This window comes from Glycine soja, chromosome 4 (assembly GCF_004193775.1).
Source record: "Glycine soja cultivar W05 chromosome 4, ASM419377v2, whole genome shotgun sequence".
NCBI lineage: Eukaryota > Viridiplantae > Streptophyta > Magnoliopsida > Fabales > Fabaceae > Glycine > Glycine soja.
In genome coordinates, this window is record NC_041005.1 from 21918444 (window position 1) to 21935382 (window position 16939).

General features: G+C 40.3%; 1 protein-coding gene across 1 annotated transcript; it reads right to left on the reverse strand.

Annotated features, from left to right (window-relative positions):
- Positions 1–10787: 10787 nt before the first annotated feature.
- On the reverse strand, positions 10788–16371 carry LOC114410676. The gene is made up of 2 exons (XM_028374621.1): positions 15939–16371; positions 10788–11077 (listed from the first exon to the last, which is right to left on the reverse strand). Exons 1-2 carry the CDS (start codon positions 16369–16371, stop codon positions 10788–10790), a joined length of 723 nt encoding a protein of 240 aa, XP_028230422.1.
- Between the last annotated feature and the right edge of the window lie 568 nt (positions 16372–16939).

Below are 16939 nucleotides of genomic sequence, written 5' to 3' on the forward strand. Positions count from 1 at the left end.
GCAAAGTTTCCATGTCCGAGACCATTTCTCACTTGAGCATTTTCAGCCTTTGCTTTCGTGTAGCTTAGGAAAAACACCATTTCTTCTTCTTTCTTTCTTCCAAAGACATTTCTAATGTCCCAAGCACTTTCTCCATCACCCACAACCACTATTAGCCACCACAAACCATCGTTGTTCTCCGTTGCAACCCCACACTGAGAGGAACCCTTCGACCGAAGCAGAATCTTCCAACTTGGCTCGCGGTTTCGGTAGAGAATGAAACCCTAATCTGACTTTTCGTTTTCCTTCGAGGTAACCATGGTTCTACGCTTGTTTCTTGTTAGTTTCAACTTGTCTTTGCATCTTTTCTGACCTTGGAACCGCCATTGCATGTCTTATGCTTCCTTTGAAAAACCTTAGAGAAAGAGACTTTGTAAACGTTATCCTTTCATGAAATGCATGTTATTTTCGTAACCTACACTGAACCCCGGTCACATTGGCGTGGTCGGAATTTCCAAATGATGTTCCTTTGTAAAACCTGAAATGCTCTCAGCTCTTTCATGTAGTGATGTGGGTGTTTGACCCAGAGCATTGTTATTAGCTTTATTTTCTGAAATCCATATTAAGTCTCCTTCGTTTTGGTATGATAGAGGATTGCACGGAACCGACGAGCGGAAAAGAAAAAGACATCTCCAAGTGACGTGACGAGGAAACTGCGGGTAGCTCACAATAGGTGAGGGGAGTTTATTATAGAATTTACCGTTTTAACACCATAGTTAGAGTCAGGGAACCTACCTATGAGGATATCTGCCTATCCCTGTTGCATGCTAATTTTTCTTTCACGTTCATATGTTGGATGTTGTGTATGTTCGTGGGGGGCACTGTGCACTGACCTTCCAGGGTCTTTGGCACTAGCTTTTGGCCATGTTCATATGTCGTATGGAGTGTATGTCATGGGGGGTAGAGTGCACTGACCTTGTCGGATGGCCCAGATATGGGTAACTAGCGTGGTTAGAGAATCTAAGCATTTCTGAGGGGATTCTTAGGTGCTTTAATTGGTCCATGGTCTTTGGCGCTTACTTTTGGCCGTGATCATAGCTCATACGACATAGGAAATAGAGTAACTATTGCCAAGTGTACTTTGTACTAGGAGGCTTGTCACCTGGTAGGGAACACCTTTGGGCTCCCATGCTGATCACCTATGGGAGGGGGGCTGTTACGTGCACAACCGGGTGGTCTCGACAAACTCAGCACAGTTCCCTAAGTGAGAGTCTCATGTGGACACTCAGATGCAATGTGGTACGTACCAACAACAACCAAATTTCAGGAAATAGCCTAAACGTGTCCACATGACACTCTCACTTAGGGAACTATGCTGAGTTTGTGGAGACCACCCGGTTGTGCACGTAACAGCCCCCCTCCCATAGGTGATCAGCTTGGGAGCCCAAAGGTGTTCCCTACCAGGTGACAGCCCCCTAGTACAAAGTACACTTGGCCACAGTTACTTTATTTCCTGTGTCGTATGAGCTATGATCACGGCCAAAAGTAAGTGCCAAAGACCATGGACCAATTAAAGCGCCTAAGCATTCCCTCAGAAATGCTTAGATTCTCTAATCACGCTAGTTACCCACGTCTGGGCCATCCGACAAGGTTAGTGCACTCTACCCCCCATGACATACACTCCATACGACGTATGATCGTGGCCAAAAGTTAGTGCCAAAGACCCTGGAAGGTCAGTGCACAGTGCCCCCCACGAACATACACAACATTCAACGTATGAACATGGCCAAAAGCTAGTGCCAAAGACCCTGGAAGGTTTGTGCACAGTGCCTCCCACGAACATACACAACATGCACATGTCAATGCATTTCCAACATCAATCAACATTCCATTTCCATGTCATTCACAACATAAATATCATCTCATCTCAATGACGTTATCAACAACAACAGCAACCTCATTTCATATTCACATAGTCATCAATAATAACAATTCATGTTGACATGGTCTTTATTAACAATGTCATCTCAAATCAATATCATCATAATTATCATTATCATTACATATCAATTAAAATCCTTAATAGCGACATCAACAACAAATCACATTTCGCACACACACACACACACACACACACACACACACACACATATATATCGCATCCCATTCGTCAAAAACATAGGTTCTCCTGAAAAAAACCAGCATGCATATCAATAACAAATTTTATCGCATCCCATTAGTTAAAACGTAATTTTCTTTGAAGAAAAATCAGCATGCAACAGGGACATGCAGATATCCTCATAGTTAGGTTCCCTGACCCTAGCTATGGTGTTAAAACGGTAAATTTTATAATAAACTCCTCTCACCTATTGTGAGCTACCCGCAGTTTCCTCGTCACGTCACTTGGAGATGTCTTTTTCTTTTCCGCTCGCCGGTTCCACGCAATCCTCTACCATACCAAAACGAAGGAGACTTAATATGGATTTCAGAAAATAAAGCTAATAATAGTGCTCTGGGTCAAACACCCACATCACTACATGAAAGAGCTAAGAGCATTTCGGGTTTTACAAAGGAACATCATTTGGAAGTTTTGACCACGCCAATGTGACCAGGATTCAGTGTAGGATACGAAAATAACATGCATTTCATGAAAGGATAACTTTTACAAAGTCTCTTTGCTCTAGGGTTTTTCAGAGGAAACGTAAAACATGCAATGGTGGTTCCCAAAGTCTGAAAAGATGCAAAGACAAGCTGAAACTAACAAGAAACAAGCGTAGAACCATGGTTACCTCGAAGGAAAATGAAAAGTCAGATTAGGGTTTCGTTCTCTACCGAAACCGCGAGCCAAGTTGGAAGATTCTGCTTCGGTCAAAGGGTTCCTCTCAGTGTGGGGTTGCAACGGAGAACAACGACGGTTTGTGGTGGCTAATGGTGGTTGTGGGTGATGGAGAAAGTGCTTGGGACATTAGAAATGGCTTTGGAAGAAAGAAAGAAGAAGAAATGGTGTTTTTCCTAAGCTACACGAAAGCAAAGGCTGAAAACGCTCAAGTGAGAAATGGTCTCGGACACGAAAACTTCGCGCACACTCCAGACATCTCTCGAAGCTCCCAATGGTCAGATCGTGGACAAGTGTCTTGTGAAGCTGCAGACCAAATTTCGAGAAAATCCAACGGTTAATGAAGGCTGGGCAGCATTTTTACCAAGGTAGCTCATGTAGCTTTCTCAAGAAGCTTCATTAAGAGGCTTCCTCAAGAAGCTTCCTCGTGGCTTCTTTGAGATGCTTTCTCAAGAGGCTTCTTTGAGAAGCTAGATCCTTATCTACTCACACCCCTTTATTAACTAAATTAACCTCCTTGAACATAATTATGGATAAAAATAACACAACGAATATAATCAAACATCAAACATAATTACTAATAATATGTAGATATATATCAGGGTGTTACACCTGTTATGCAAGAAACAAAACTAGACAACAAGGTTTTCCTTAGGCAGAATGACGACCATTTGCCAGTGTCTGCTACAGTGGAGAAAAATATGGGTTATTGTAGTAGTATACATTATTTAAATTCAATTGTTTTGTTTGACTTACCCATTCAGGTAGGATCCAAGGTAGACATTGCATTTTGAACTCTACATCCAACTCTTGATGTAACTTTCCGATTCAAATTGCGATTGCCCAGCTCTCTGAATGGACTCTGGCTCGAGGAATCCATACACATCGGAATTCCCCACTTGCATACTTGTCTCAGTCATATGCCTGTTGTTGTTAAGACAAAGTTAATTATGTATGAATTCAAAATAATAACTTAAGTAATTAATAGTAATCTAAATTGACTTACAAAATCTACAACTGTAGAATAGATATGCTGAGACATTGACCACTGTGTGTAATTTCAGAGAGATCTTCGTGCTTTATGTACAATAGGAAGTTTTGATTAAACACAACAAACACAGTAGCATCCCACATAACCCGGAGAGGCTTCAAAAATAGTTGTGGGATGGTCAATGTCATCAAATACAACGGATCATCGACCTCAGGATTCGGCCTTTCTGGAGGTTTTGCTGAAGACACAGCTGCCTGTTGAACACACATAGTTAATTAACAAGTTTTGATTACAATGAACAAATCAATTGAAAAAAGAAGCATATAATCAGAGTAAAATACCTATTCTGATAAACACTTCACGAGATGTGTCGGCCAAGCAAGGAAGGTGTTAAGTGTCTGTCCCACTAAGGTAACCTCGGTAGTGGGTACAGGAATGGGAGCCTTTGAATCTTTAACCTCCTTAACACCAACCTTCACTTGGCCATGCAACAAAGGGATGTTGTGAACCGTTGTGGATCCCTCATAAAGTCTTCCTAGGGCAACCAGGCGGGAAGGATTTTCTTCAATGTATAGCCCGCACTTGTCTGAGTCACCTGTCTGTGGATCGTTCCCTGAGGGATCAACACAACTCTCCTTTGTGCTGACATGAGCAACTGAGGGACCAACCTTGGGCTCCGGAGGTAGTGCTAGTCCCTATGATTGCATCTGTGATTGAAACTGAGACTGCATCTGGTAGAAGGATGCTATCAGCTACCGAGTCACTTTTTCTATGATCGACTCCTCTAGCTGGTCCTTGATTTGTTGGGTCAGCTACTGTAGGTCTTCAAGAGTGAGGGAGGAAGAACTGCGGGAGGTTCATGGAGCCTATTCGAAGTATTGCTTTATGGTGACACCAGCTCCAGCAGCACGGACACGGCCAGGGTGTTCTGGTCGCCCAATGGCAGCAGTCTGGACATCTTGAAGTCCATGGGGGACGAACGAACCCTGTGACGCCTGCTCCTCCAAAGAATCCTTTACAGAACACATATTTGTCCAAGGCATTCACATAATAGGTTCAACATAATTATAATCCTGAATTGAAAATGACTTATAATCTTCTTAGTGATTTCCTTTGCGGCTTCAGACGTCATCTCCCCAGTATTCTTGGTGTGGTCCATCTTCCACTTCACGTGTCGTCTGATGGGATGGAGGGTTAATGACACCCTCAGTGCTTCCAGACTGAGTAGCTTCCTCTAGTTGTTTCTTTGTCTTCTCAGCCATCAACTTCTATTCTAAATAATCATAACCCCCATGAGACAACACGTGGGGGGCGATGTTTTGCTTCTGGATGGCCTGTGCTTTTTTCTGTACATCCTGCAAAAATAAAAAATTATTGAAAATGATTACTTCAATCTATTATAAGAACTGAATTTTTAATGGAAAACAATTCAAATTACTAATTAAATACCTCCCACGAGGGATCTCTGCGGGTCTGACAAAACTAGGCCCATTTCTCCTTGCTAATGTCCTATTTTTCACAGATAGTGTCATCCACACTGTCCTTGTTGGCTGCAAGTGCCCATTTCCTATTCAAATCAGATTTAAACTGCCTCCACCACTCGCCGACAGTCTGAAGAACTTTCTTCTTTGTCCTACTGTTAGAAGCTTTAGGGATTTCAAATTCTGCCTGACAAACAATAAATTAGGTTTTATTGTTAGTAAATTATAAATTTTGGCTACTAAAGAAAATCAAAGAAGAAATCTATAATACTTGAATATCCTCCCATATCAAATCCTCTGAGCAGCAGACACTTCCTTCCAAGTCTCGTATGTCACGTTGACCTTGTTACAAGCGACAATCCCTAAATATGTTCTTAATTTCTTCTTGAGAGGACCGTCGGCCTTGTCGGTCACAGGATCGATGTGGACCACTGGTCTCTCTGCCCCAGGTGGTCTAGTGGCCAAGGATCATAGCCGTGTGGCTTTGCATGTCCGCTTCAAGGTAGATGGAGACGCTGATGCGTCTGCAGGAGAAGGAGGAGGAGGAGGCGAGGCAGGTGGAGTAGCCATGGTCCTTTAAAGAGAAAAACTTGAGTTAGTTAACATTATCAAAAAGCATTGTATGAGAAGGAACTGTGTAGGGAGATGTTCGGTTCGGGAGAGATTACTAGGTGAGGATACACTAATATAGTGTCCAGGTTCATGATCAAAGAGGTTCCCTTTATGGCAGTCCTATTCATTGGAAGCACTTGACTGATTGGGTTCAAAGCATATACATGTCTTTGATCATGTAGATGCATGCTTTGTTAGGGTCATTCAACAGTGGAAACTGGTCTGACTCTAAAGTCCTTGAAAGTACAGGGCTAAGTTGTCGTACTATCACGAGGAAACTGGTCTGACTCTAAAGTCCTTGTTGAGATGAACTCCCACTCATGGGTTTTCCGAGCCAATCCAATTGAATATGTTTATAGATGGGCTGAGACCACAAACCAGGCAACTGTTAGACGCTTCTGCAGGGGGAAAGATAAAACTGAAGACCCCGGAAGAAGCAACTGAGCTAATTGAGAACATGTCAGCCAGTGATCATGCCATTCTACGAGACAAAACCAATCAAACCACAAAGAAAAGCTTGATAGAGCTATCATCACATGACGCTTTATTGGCACAGAACAAGTTGCTTTCTAAGCAACTTGAGATTTTAACAGAAACACTCGGTAAGCTGGCAACTAAGTTGTCTATGGGTCAACCTACGCACTCTTCTATTTTGCAGGTTATAGGTTGTCCTATCCGTGGTGAGGCTCATGAAATAGGACAATGTATTCCCACTGAAGAAAACACTCAAGAAATTCATTATATGGGAAATCAACAGCGACAAGGGTATACTCAAGGAGGATTTTCAGGATTCTAGCCGGGTCCCTATAATCAACAAGGACAGTGGAGGACACACCCTGACAACTAGTTCAACAAAGAGCAGAGTGGGCCTTCAAACAGGCCAATCCAACAAGGTCCTAACATATTCTAGAGGACTACTAAGCTGGAGGAGACCTTGACGCAGTTTATGCAGGTAACAATGTCAAATCATAAAAGCACTGAGTCAGCACTAAAGAACCTTGAGGTCCAGGTGGGACAACTGGCCAAGCAGATAGCTGACAAGTCATCCAACAATTTTGTGGCAAATACAGAACAGAATCCCAAGGAGGAATTGATGCAATCCTACCCCGTAAGGGCATTGGATTGAAGACTCCAAGAAGATTGGGCCAGAGATGCAAGAGAAGGCCCTAGGGTTCTCATGAGCCTTAGGGTAGATTTCGGGCCCATAGGCTAAGTATGAGCCTGCTTATCTTTGTACATATTAGATTAAGGTTTCATTATTTTTTGGCTTTGTATTTAGGGCTCCATAATATAGGTAAGGTACCCTAGAAATGTAGGATTTTTCAGCCATTGTATTTTAGGGCACCTAGACTAGTTTTTGTATTAGGGGTAGTTTTGTAATTTCGCATGCATTAAGTGAATATTTGATGTGTGTGTTGGAAAATAAATTCAATTGAATTGGGAGAAGCCCAATCCAATTAAATTTTAGAGGGGGAGGTGAGCATTTGCTTGCTACACCCCATTGTCACATCATATAGTCATACTTTGTGCATGTCCTTCATGCTTTACATGCCTCATGACACCTAAGCACACTTAGTGGAGAATCTTGGACTTGATCTTGGATTAGTGGGCTGAAACATAGCTAAAATTCACTAATCATAATTAGTGAAATTTTGGCTCCACAAATTCAATTCCAAATTCAAGTGAAATTTGAAATTCAAATTTCCTTCCAATTTTGTGTGACACTTAGGCTATAAATAGAGGCCATGTGTGTGCATTTTTTTAACTTTGATCATTTGAAAATTAAACTTCATATTTGAAAGCTCTATTAGAGCACAAAATTTCGTGCTCTTCTCTTCCTCTCCCTTCATTCATCTCCTTCTTCCTCCAAGCTCTTATCCATGGCCTCCTATGGTGGTGAGCTTCTTCTAGACTCATCTTCTCCTTGAAGTGGCGTCTCCTCTCTCTCTTCCTTCTCCATTCCACTGTCATTCATCTTCCAAGAAGCAAAGGAATCCATTGATGAAGAAGATCCTAGGCCTACAAGCTCCAATGGAGCTTATATCAGGAATGCAAAGCTGTGATGACAAGGAGTAAAAGGTTTGTGGTAGCTGAGGATGAGGATAGTGTTGTGCATAAGAAGAAAATTGCTGACAAGAAAGATACTGATGGCAAGAAAATGAGGTGATAGGTGAAAGTAATCAAGAAAAAGAGGAACAAATAATGGTCAAGAATAAAGAATTGAAGGACCAAGAAAAAGAAAAAGAAGTAGAAAAAAAATAGAAAATGAAAAAAATGAAAAAATAATAAGAATGCAAAGAAGAGTAGAAGTGAAAAACTTGTCGATGAAGGTGTGGAAGTACCATATCCTGTTGTACCTTCCAAGAAAGAAAAAGATCGTCATTTGGCGAGGTTTTTAGATATTTTCAGGAAACTGGAAATAACTATGCCCTTTGGAGAAGCTTTGCAGTAGATGCCCCTCTACTCTAAATTCTTGAAAGATATGTTAACAAGGAAGCATAAATATATTCATTTGGAAAACATCATAGTGGAAGGAAACTGCAGTGCTGTGATCCAAAAGATCCTTCCACCCAAGCATAAAGATCCTAGGAGTGTAACTATTCCTTGTTCAATTGGAGAAGTCAATGTGGGAAAAAGCTTTTATTGACCTGGGAGCCAGTATCAATTTGATGCCATTGTCCATGTGCAGAAGATTGGGAGAGTTGGAAATAATGCCCACTCAAATGACTTTACAATTAGCTGACCACTCCATTACCAGGCCATATAGAGTAATTGAAGATGTGTTGGTCAGAGTAAAACATTTTATCTTCCCGACAGACTTTGTGGTAATGGATATCTCTAAAGATATTGACATTCCTGTAATATTGGGAAGGCCATTCATGTTGACCACAAGCTGTATAGTTGAGATGGGGAAGAGGAAGCTGGAGCTAGGTTTTGAAGATAAAAAAAATTGATTTTGATTTGTTTGTTGAAGACAAGCCTGCTCCAGAATACAATGTCTACTTATAGGTAATGGAAGGAGGTCAAGAGGTTCTGAAAGTAAGAACCAAAACATAAGATCGCCCAGTGAGGTAAAAGCGTCAAGCTAATGACGTTAAAGAAGTGCTTCCTGGGAGGCAACCCAGTTTTAATTTTTGTTATCTCTGTTTTTCATGCATTATATCATGTGGAACTTGCTTTATAATTTGTGCAGTGGAGTATGTCAGCTTATCCTTGAATGTTAGATATAAGGGTTTCAATTTGTTGAGGAAGGGACTGAAAAATAACTTATAAAACATTTAATGAAAAACAGTCCTTGCGCTAAGCGCCAGCTTCGCGCTAAGCGCATCTTTCATCATGCGCTAAGCCGAGAGTCTCAAGCGCTTAGCACCCAACCCTTGCATCTAAGGCTGATTTGGTCCGCTAAGCTGGCCAAGGTTAAGCTAAGCCAACTTCAATTTGATCTAAATTCGGCTAAGCTACAGCCTGATCGCTAAGCCCATCATACACTTTGGCTAAGCGCGAGTCGTTTCCGCCAAGCTCAATTCTTTACGGCCATAACTGAGGTTCATGAAGCTAAGTGCCAATCATGGTAGCTAAGCTGAATTCCTTGCAGCACTGTGAGCACTAAGCGAGTCCTTATCAGCTAAGAACATACTTCTATGTACTCAAGATGCATAATTTTAGCTAAGCCGGCCTAGAGCTCGGCTTAGCGAGAGTTGCAGCTTTTCTGATCTGCAGACCTCGCTAAGCGGATTTACCCGCACGCTAAGCCAAGCCTGTGTGCTGAAAAAAAAAACTTGAATTTCAAAGTTTGGCTAAGCGCACGGTACTGCTAAGCGAGCATCTTCGAAAAAACCAAACATCACTTCGAGAAAGCATAATGGCTTATGTGAGTGTAATGGCAGTTACACTCACATTTGTTGGAAACTACTGAACTGCCTGCATCTCTCTTGCACTCATTTTCCTGCATTTTCGCCTTCTTCTGCATCAAAGCATCAACGATACAAGTAAGTTCCTTACTCCTTTCATTCTTTTTTGTGGTTGAACCTTAGAGTAGAAAACCATAGATTTTAGTTTTCAATCTTTAGGGTTTATTCATAATTTTAGAGTAGGTAAAAATTAGGACTTTTTATATGATTGTGCTGTGTAGTTATTTTCAATTGTCTTGCATGTTTGATAATGCCTTTTAGAGGCTTAAAAAGACAAGGAAATGAACTGCGTTTTCTGCATTTTTTTTGGAGAACACGATGAACTTGCTAAGCGAGCATGCTGCGCTAAGCGAGTTCATCAAAATTCATTAAACATAAGCGTTTCCAGACGAACTCGCTAAGCGCGCTTAACGCGCTAAGCGAGTTTATCTTGTGAGGATGAACACTCATCCTCCTATTGAGATACTTGTGGCTAAGCGAGGCTGAATCTCTAAGCCAAGATAACTTAGAAAATTTTGTGTTGGAAGCCTCGCACTAAGACGAGTCTACCTGGGCTAAGTGCATTTCGTCATGACAACTATTGGGCTAAGCGAGCTTGGCTCCAGCTAAGCCGATATGTTTTGTTTCTGAGGGTGCACTGAGCGAGCTGTATCCCGCTAAGCGCCTAATGTTAATTTCAACCTTTATTTCTGTTGTTAAACCTGAGCAATTTCGGTCTAAGGAATTTTTAGTTCTTTTTAGTTACAGATGGAATCGAGAAAAAGAGCTAGAACGGAGGACATCCCTTCATCATCCACTCTAGCTCCTCCGTCAATAACTGTAGGACAGGATGTCCAAGGCTCACAAACTTTAGTCCCTATGCTGCAAAGCTCATTCCGAGGACAGTTTATTATCATACACAGCCTGCAAGAGTTGGCTCATAACAGGCCAATCATAACTATGAAGCATTTTCTTAAGCAAGTAGCCTGGCCTAAAGCTCAACTTCCATTGGTGAGACCCGACGAGGCTGCTCCGCCTGAGCCCACACCTGTGTAGGTTGATCCAGAGCCAGCTGACCCACAATCTCCAATGGTGAATCCACTGTCTTCTCCTGAGCGTGAAGTAGTTCCCCCATCTCCACCTCTGATTATCATCTCCGATGCATCATCAGATGAAGCGGCTGCCCCTCCTGATTCACCAGCAGGAGAAATAGTTGACCTTCCTACTTCCCCAGTTGGAGGAATTTCCGATCTTTCCGATTTGTCATCTGGAGAAGATGTTGCTCTCACTAATTCCCCAGTTTAGACACTGTTGACATTGTTGATTCCTGATGACACTTTTTGCTTTTTGGTTTATTATTATTTTAATTATGGTTTTAATACAGTAATTCCTTTATGTTTATATACACTGCTATTTTTATTTTTGGATAGTTGGTTTGCTTATTTTGAAGCATGTGGAACAGTTTAACTTAGTTTTTGATGACATGGTAGTAAAACACTTTTATCTTTTTGTGAAAAATGGTTGTATGCCTTTATTTTGAATTGAGTGCATGATTTTGATGGAGTTTGTGCTTCTTTTCATGAGTTTGAGCAAGTATGTATGTTAGACAAAGAAAGAACAAGAATGTGAACTTGCATTTAGAATTGTTAGTTAGTAGACAGATTGATTGTGAAAGAAAAGCTTGAACCAAAACCGGTGAGAGTGTGACCTTACTCTGTGAGTGAACGACTAGCTTTGAGTAATAATCTTTGCATCAATCTCTGAATTTTAAAATGAAATGCATAAATGAGGACATGATGAAGGCCATGATTATGCATACACAAGCCTTTTGACCAAACAAGCTTACCTTGAATTATAATTCTATCATTTGCACCCTTTGTGAGCTGAATGAGTTTTGTCAATAATTGAACCCTGAACCTGAATGATTCTCTCCGGATACCATGTTTAGATTCTAGGAGAGCATATAGTTCAAGGCAAATTTACCCCAAATTTGGGAGGGGGGGGGGGTGGAACTAATTGGGATGCAAAGAAAGAGATAAAGCATCAACACACACAACACACTAGTTGTCTGTTTAAAAAAAAAGAGCAATAAAAGGAAAGGTGTGCTGATGTAATAAGGTCAAAAGCAATGAAAGTGAAAAGCTAGTGAGCAAGCTAATTGTATTAAAAAGATCACTTGGATAAGTCTAGGATTTGTGCTCTCTTAGAATCTAAAACCTTTGAATCCTAGAAAAACCGATGTATTTTTGTAGCCAAGCCTCACTACAAGCCTGAGAAAGTCCTTCTGATTTTGTTTAAACATTTCTGACTTTATGGCATGAGATGAAATTCAAAGATTGGACCTCTTACTAGTTGTTATTAATGAATAGCTTAAACACTTGTGCTTGAGTGAAACAGTAGCCGTGAGACTGTGGTTTAAGCTACTTTCCTTAATATCTGTCTTAGGATTAACTCCATCTAATTGTTCAGGTTACATTTTATTCTTCTCTTTGGATAACTGCATACCTTGTGAAAGACAAGTGATGAGGGCATTTTACTTCATTCTCTTATCATGCAATTAGTAACTTTTGTTGCATACACCTTTGTACATAGTCACTGCATGTTATTGTCACTTGAGGACAAGTGAGTTGTTCTCTTTTTGCTTGAGGACAAGCAAAACTATAAATTTGGGGGAGTTGTTAGTCGGTGAATATGACTAACTTTTGTGTATAAAACTTGTGTAAATTGTATCAAACTCTTCCAATTTATGGTTATTTTGTAGTGTTATAAGTATTTTTTGTTAAGTATAGGTAATAAATACTTAGTACTTCCATTTTGTGTGTTTAATAATCATTTTCTCTCAATTTCAGGTTAATTAGGCAAGCTTTGAAAAGTGCTATTTTTCACCTTCTCGCTAAGCCAATCTGCGGCTTAGAGAGCGTCCGCTAAGCGCAACACTCATGGGCTAAGCGCGAGGAAGACTCTGGAAGAAGATGAGCTGTACAGGTTTGCTAAGCGCATTGCTTCATGTCACTAAGCGCACCGCTTCAGTCCATCCGCTAAGCGAGAAAGGCACGCGCTAAGCCAAAATTCACTAATGTGCGCTAAGAGGTCCATAATTGTGCTAAGCGCACGAGCACGAACAAGGCCACCTATTTAAGCCTGAAATCAGATTTTAGAAGGAGAGTTTGGACTGGGATTTAGAGCTTTGCATGTCTAGAGATTCTAGAGAGAGAAAGGTCCAAGTTTCAGAGATTTTTGAGAGATTTTGCTGTGTGAAGATCTGTAGAGACTAGAGCTTGAAGCAAGAGCCGGTTTGAGAGCTTGAGATGAGTTTGTGAGTGATTGTGAGATCCTAGAGGTGAAGGAGACATCCTCACCTCTTGTATTTTTGCAATCTTTCATCTTGTTCTTCTCTTGTTGTAAAGAAGGCTTCCTAGTTATGGAAAGCTAAATCCTCTGCTGGATCTTCCTTGTAGGTACCTGATGTAAATATATTTCTATCTATTTAATGATGTTTTGTGTGTTCTCTTTGCTATCTGCTTTTCACTCCAGTATGCCTTTACCTTGATCACGTAGATGCATGCTTTGTTAGGGTCATTAAACAGTCGAAATTGGTCTGACTCTAAAGTCCTTGATAGTACAAGGCTAAGTTGTCGTACTATCACAAGGAATCGGGGTGCGATAATTTAGTTGTGTATGTGTGTCTTAATGCGGTCCTGGTTGAGTTTAGTCCAACAAGAGGAATCTGCAGACGATGCTTGATCAGGATTAGGCTAAACTATCATGAGGAATTGGGGTTTAGTATCTCAGGAGACACCATAGGAACACATGAGCATTGTTAGATAGAGAATATCTTTTTAGCATCAGACGCCTATTAGGAAGGCCAACATGTTTTCTACTTGCTTTTACACATCATTTCTCTCGCGTGATTTTCTTCCTTTTTGCACAGATAGATTACACACCTGTTCATATTCACACTTATCTTTACACACCAGACACCTATTTGTTGAAATAGCTTACCAAATAACACAAGTTCCCCAAGAGTTTGATACTCGGTTCTTACTGTTTTATACTACTTGTGCGGTCCGGTGCATTTGCCGAAAGCAAACAACCAGATATCAAATTGAACATAGGGTGAACGCATACTTCAAACCCTGAACTCAACAGAAGACTTAATACAAACTTTACATTGCAAGTGTGTTAGTAGAGATGCATCAAAGGAAACTTTATGATGATGTTTCAAAGAGCCAATGGTTGCAAAAAAAAAACACTGTGCTTAGTCGGTCTATTAAACAGAGTGAATAAAATCACACAATTACAAAACACTGTGCTTAGTTGGTTCAAAGTCAAAATAGCAAACACACAAGAGGAACTTCACACTTGACATATTTACATTGCCACCACCACATCTATCACGACACTGCTAACTTAAGGATGGAAAAGAAAGGCTTAGGTTTTCTTGGTGAAAGAACTAAAGATTGACAACATTAGCTTTCTATAATACATGTGAGCAAACACTTGTATTTCTTGCTGGCGCTTATAAATGATAAATGTTGTCATTAATGATGAGTTGGGAATTTCTACTTAAAAAGCTAAGGTTGTTTTCTTAAGTATTTTTCAAGCCTTTGATCTTTAAAATTTATTATCATTCAATCACTGTCAGCCATTAATCTAACTTATCTAAGGAATAAACCAGTACAATTGTATTTTACTTGGACTTGTTTTCCTTTCCCCATGTTATAAGCTCAAGTTGTTGAAAAAACTATATTCATATTCTTATTTATGCATTTACAGATTCTGTCCAGAGGTATATATTGGTGAGCAGGGGCATTTCATTCAAACTTGCTGGGGTTACAAGCATCGTGCCAACAACTGGGTTCATGAGTGGGTCAAAGGTGGGTAGCAGCTATGACACATTTTCTGTTCCTGAGACCTGGTTCTAGGTTTATTCAAGTGGTTCCTCTTGGTATCACATGGGCTGCATAAACTTATTATGGGGAACCAGCAAGGAAGCTTGGATTGAAAGACATTGGCTATCAAATTTTTCCTAGAGAGAACACTTTGTATCAGAAATATGATAAAAATGATCATATTCTGAGAGACCCTACAAGCATTAACAAGAAGGGGTGGGAATACACAAAGAAGATCTATCTTGACAGCCAAAATGTCATGTTAGACCTTAGAAGATTCAAAAATAGGTTGCATCGAGCATATGAGGTCCCATTCACTGGTTAAAATATGGGGTCACCATTCAATACATACAAAACAAGACCTTTACACAAGTCATTTTCGAGAAAAAACTCAAGAAATAATCAAATCGAACCACTGGTCCTTGTGGAATCATAGTATCTTATGCTTGCTGTGACTAAAAGCTAGTCACCTGTTTAAGATGATAACACATTGATGCCACAAATGGTAACACACAAGATAGCATAACAATATGATATTGAGATTTATAGAGTTTGACTTCATGCTCAGGTTGAAAAAGATAAAAAAAAACATCAACTTCAAAAACAATCTTTGTGATCAGAGGTCAATGGACATTAATGATTTAGGCAAAACTCCATATTCTGTCAAATAGATCAATCTATAAACCAGAGTACCATACACTTCAAGAATGGTAGGAAGAGCAGCAAAATATCTCCAATTATAGACTATCTTTAATTAATAAAAAATGATTTTCAATAACAAAAACATCTCACTTACAGAGTGAAAATAAAGCATAAATGGCAAATCATGCTTTTCAAAAAACTTTTCACTACAATGAAGATAAAGCATAGACCACTGTGCTATCGGAAACTACCAAGAAGCAACCCCTTAGCTTTATAATCAAGGAAAAGGGTGAGTATTCATCCCTTGGAGTTGTTGTGGCAATTGTGAGTCATGCATGAGCCCAACATGAACCCCCTTATGTGAAGCTATATGTGTGTCTAGAGTCTCTAGTTTAAGTTGATTGCCATGTGCGGAAGAATCTAGTATGACCCTTTTCTTATCAATTTTCTTGGCCACATGACCTATATTTGAAGAAGATGAAATCATAGTTGTTATCTGAGTTACTGATGATTGGCCCTCATGATTATGTTAGGGTTGCATGACATCCAATAGAATTACATTATTGTACTGAGTTGTTGCACCCTTGGCCCAAATATTTTGAATGAAAATATTACCCATGATTGGTGTCTTCTGATTAGTCTCGTTCTTCCTAGGTTTGTGCTTCACCACCATCCACTCCTCATGCGTCGCAACGTCATCAAACTCAATAGCTAGTGGTGACACCTTCTCCATATTATGGTTAGGATTAGGAGTCACCCCTGCCCCTTGCTTGCTTTGGGTTTCCTGACTGTCAGCAATCAGTTGAGATAATGGTATGGTTGGGAAAGCTCGAGCAACATGGCCATAACAGCCACAAGTAGCACAAAGAACATGTAGACCCTTATATTCCACTCTATACCAACTCCCATTGAGACTGAATTTTCCCACTACAGGAACATTCAAATCTATTTGAACACACACTCGTGTAAACTGACCACGATTCATATTCAACATGTTTCGATCCATCTTGATTGGCACACCAATAGCTAAGGTAATGGTAAGCAACATGTGTTCGAACCCGGCAAGGGCACCGAACCGCAAAAGTAGTATAAAACGGAAAGAACCAAGAATCAAACTCTCAGGGAACTTGTGTTACTTGGTAAAGCTATATTCAGTGAATAGGTGTCTAGTCTGAAAAGATATGTGTGGACTATGAACGGGTATGTAAACTAACTATTAAAAGGAAAATCACATGAGTAATGATGTGTAAAGACAAGTAGACAACATGTTGGTCTTCCTATTAGGTGCCTGATGTTATAAGGATATTCTCTACTTAACAATGCTCATGTGTTCTATGGTGTCTCCTGAAATGCTAAACCCCGATTCCTCATGATAGTCTAGCCTAATCCTGATCAAGCATCATCCTCAGATTCCTCTTGTTGGACTAAACTCGACCAGAATCACATTAAGACAAACATACAACAACTAGGTTACCGTGCCCTGATCCCTCGTGATAATACCATAAACTAGCCCCGTCCTATCATGTTATAAGAATCAGACCAGTTTCCACTATTGAATGATCCTAACAAAGCATACATCTACGTGATCAAGGCAAAAGCACACTGAAATGACGTAC

What these genes read in the sequence shown, in the direction of transcription:
- LOC114410676 (XM_028374621.1), bottom strand. Translation starts at nt 16,371, where the DNA reads ATGTTGCTTACCATTACCTTAGCTATTGGTGTGCCAATCAAGATGGAT. An exon ending in TCAGAAGACACCAATCATGG is followed by an intron (nt 11,078 to 15,938) that starts GTAATATTTTCA and finishes CTGGGGAATTAG; the next exon opens with TGAGAGCAACATCTTCTCCA.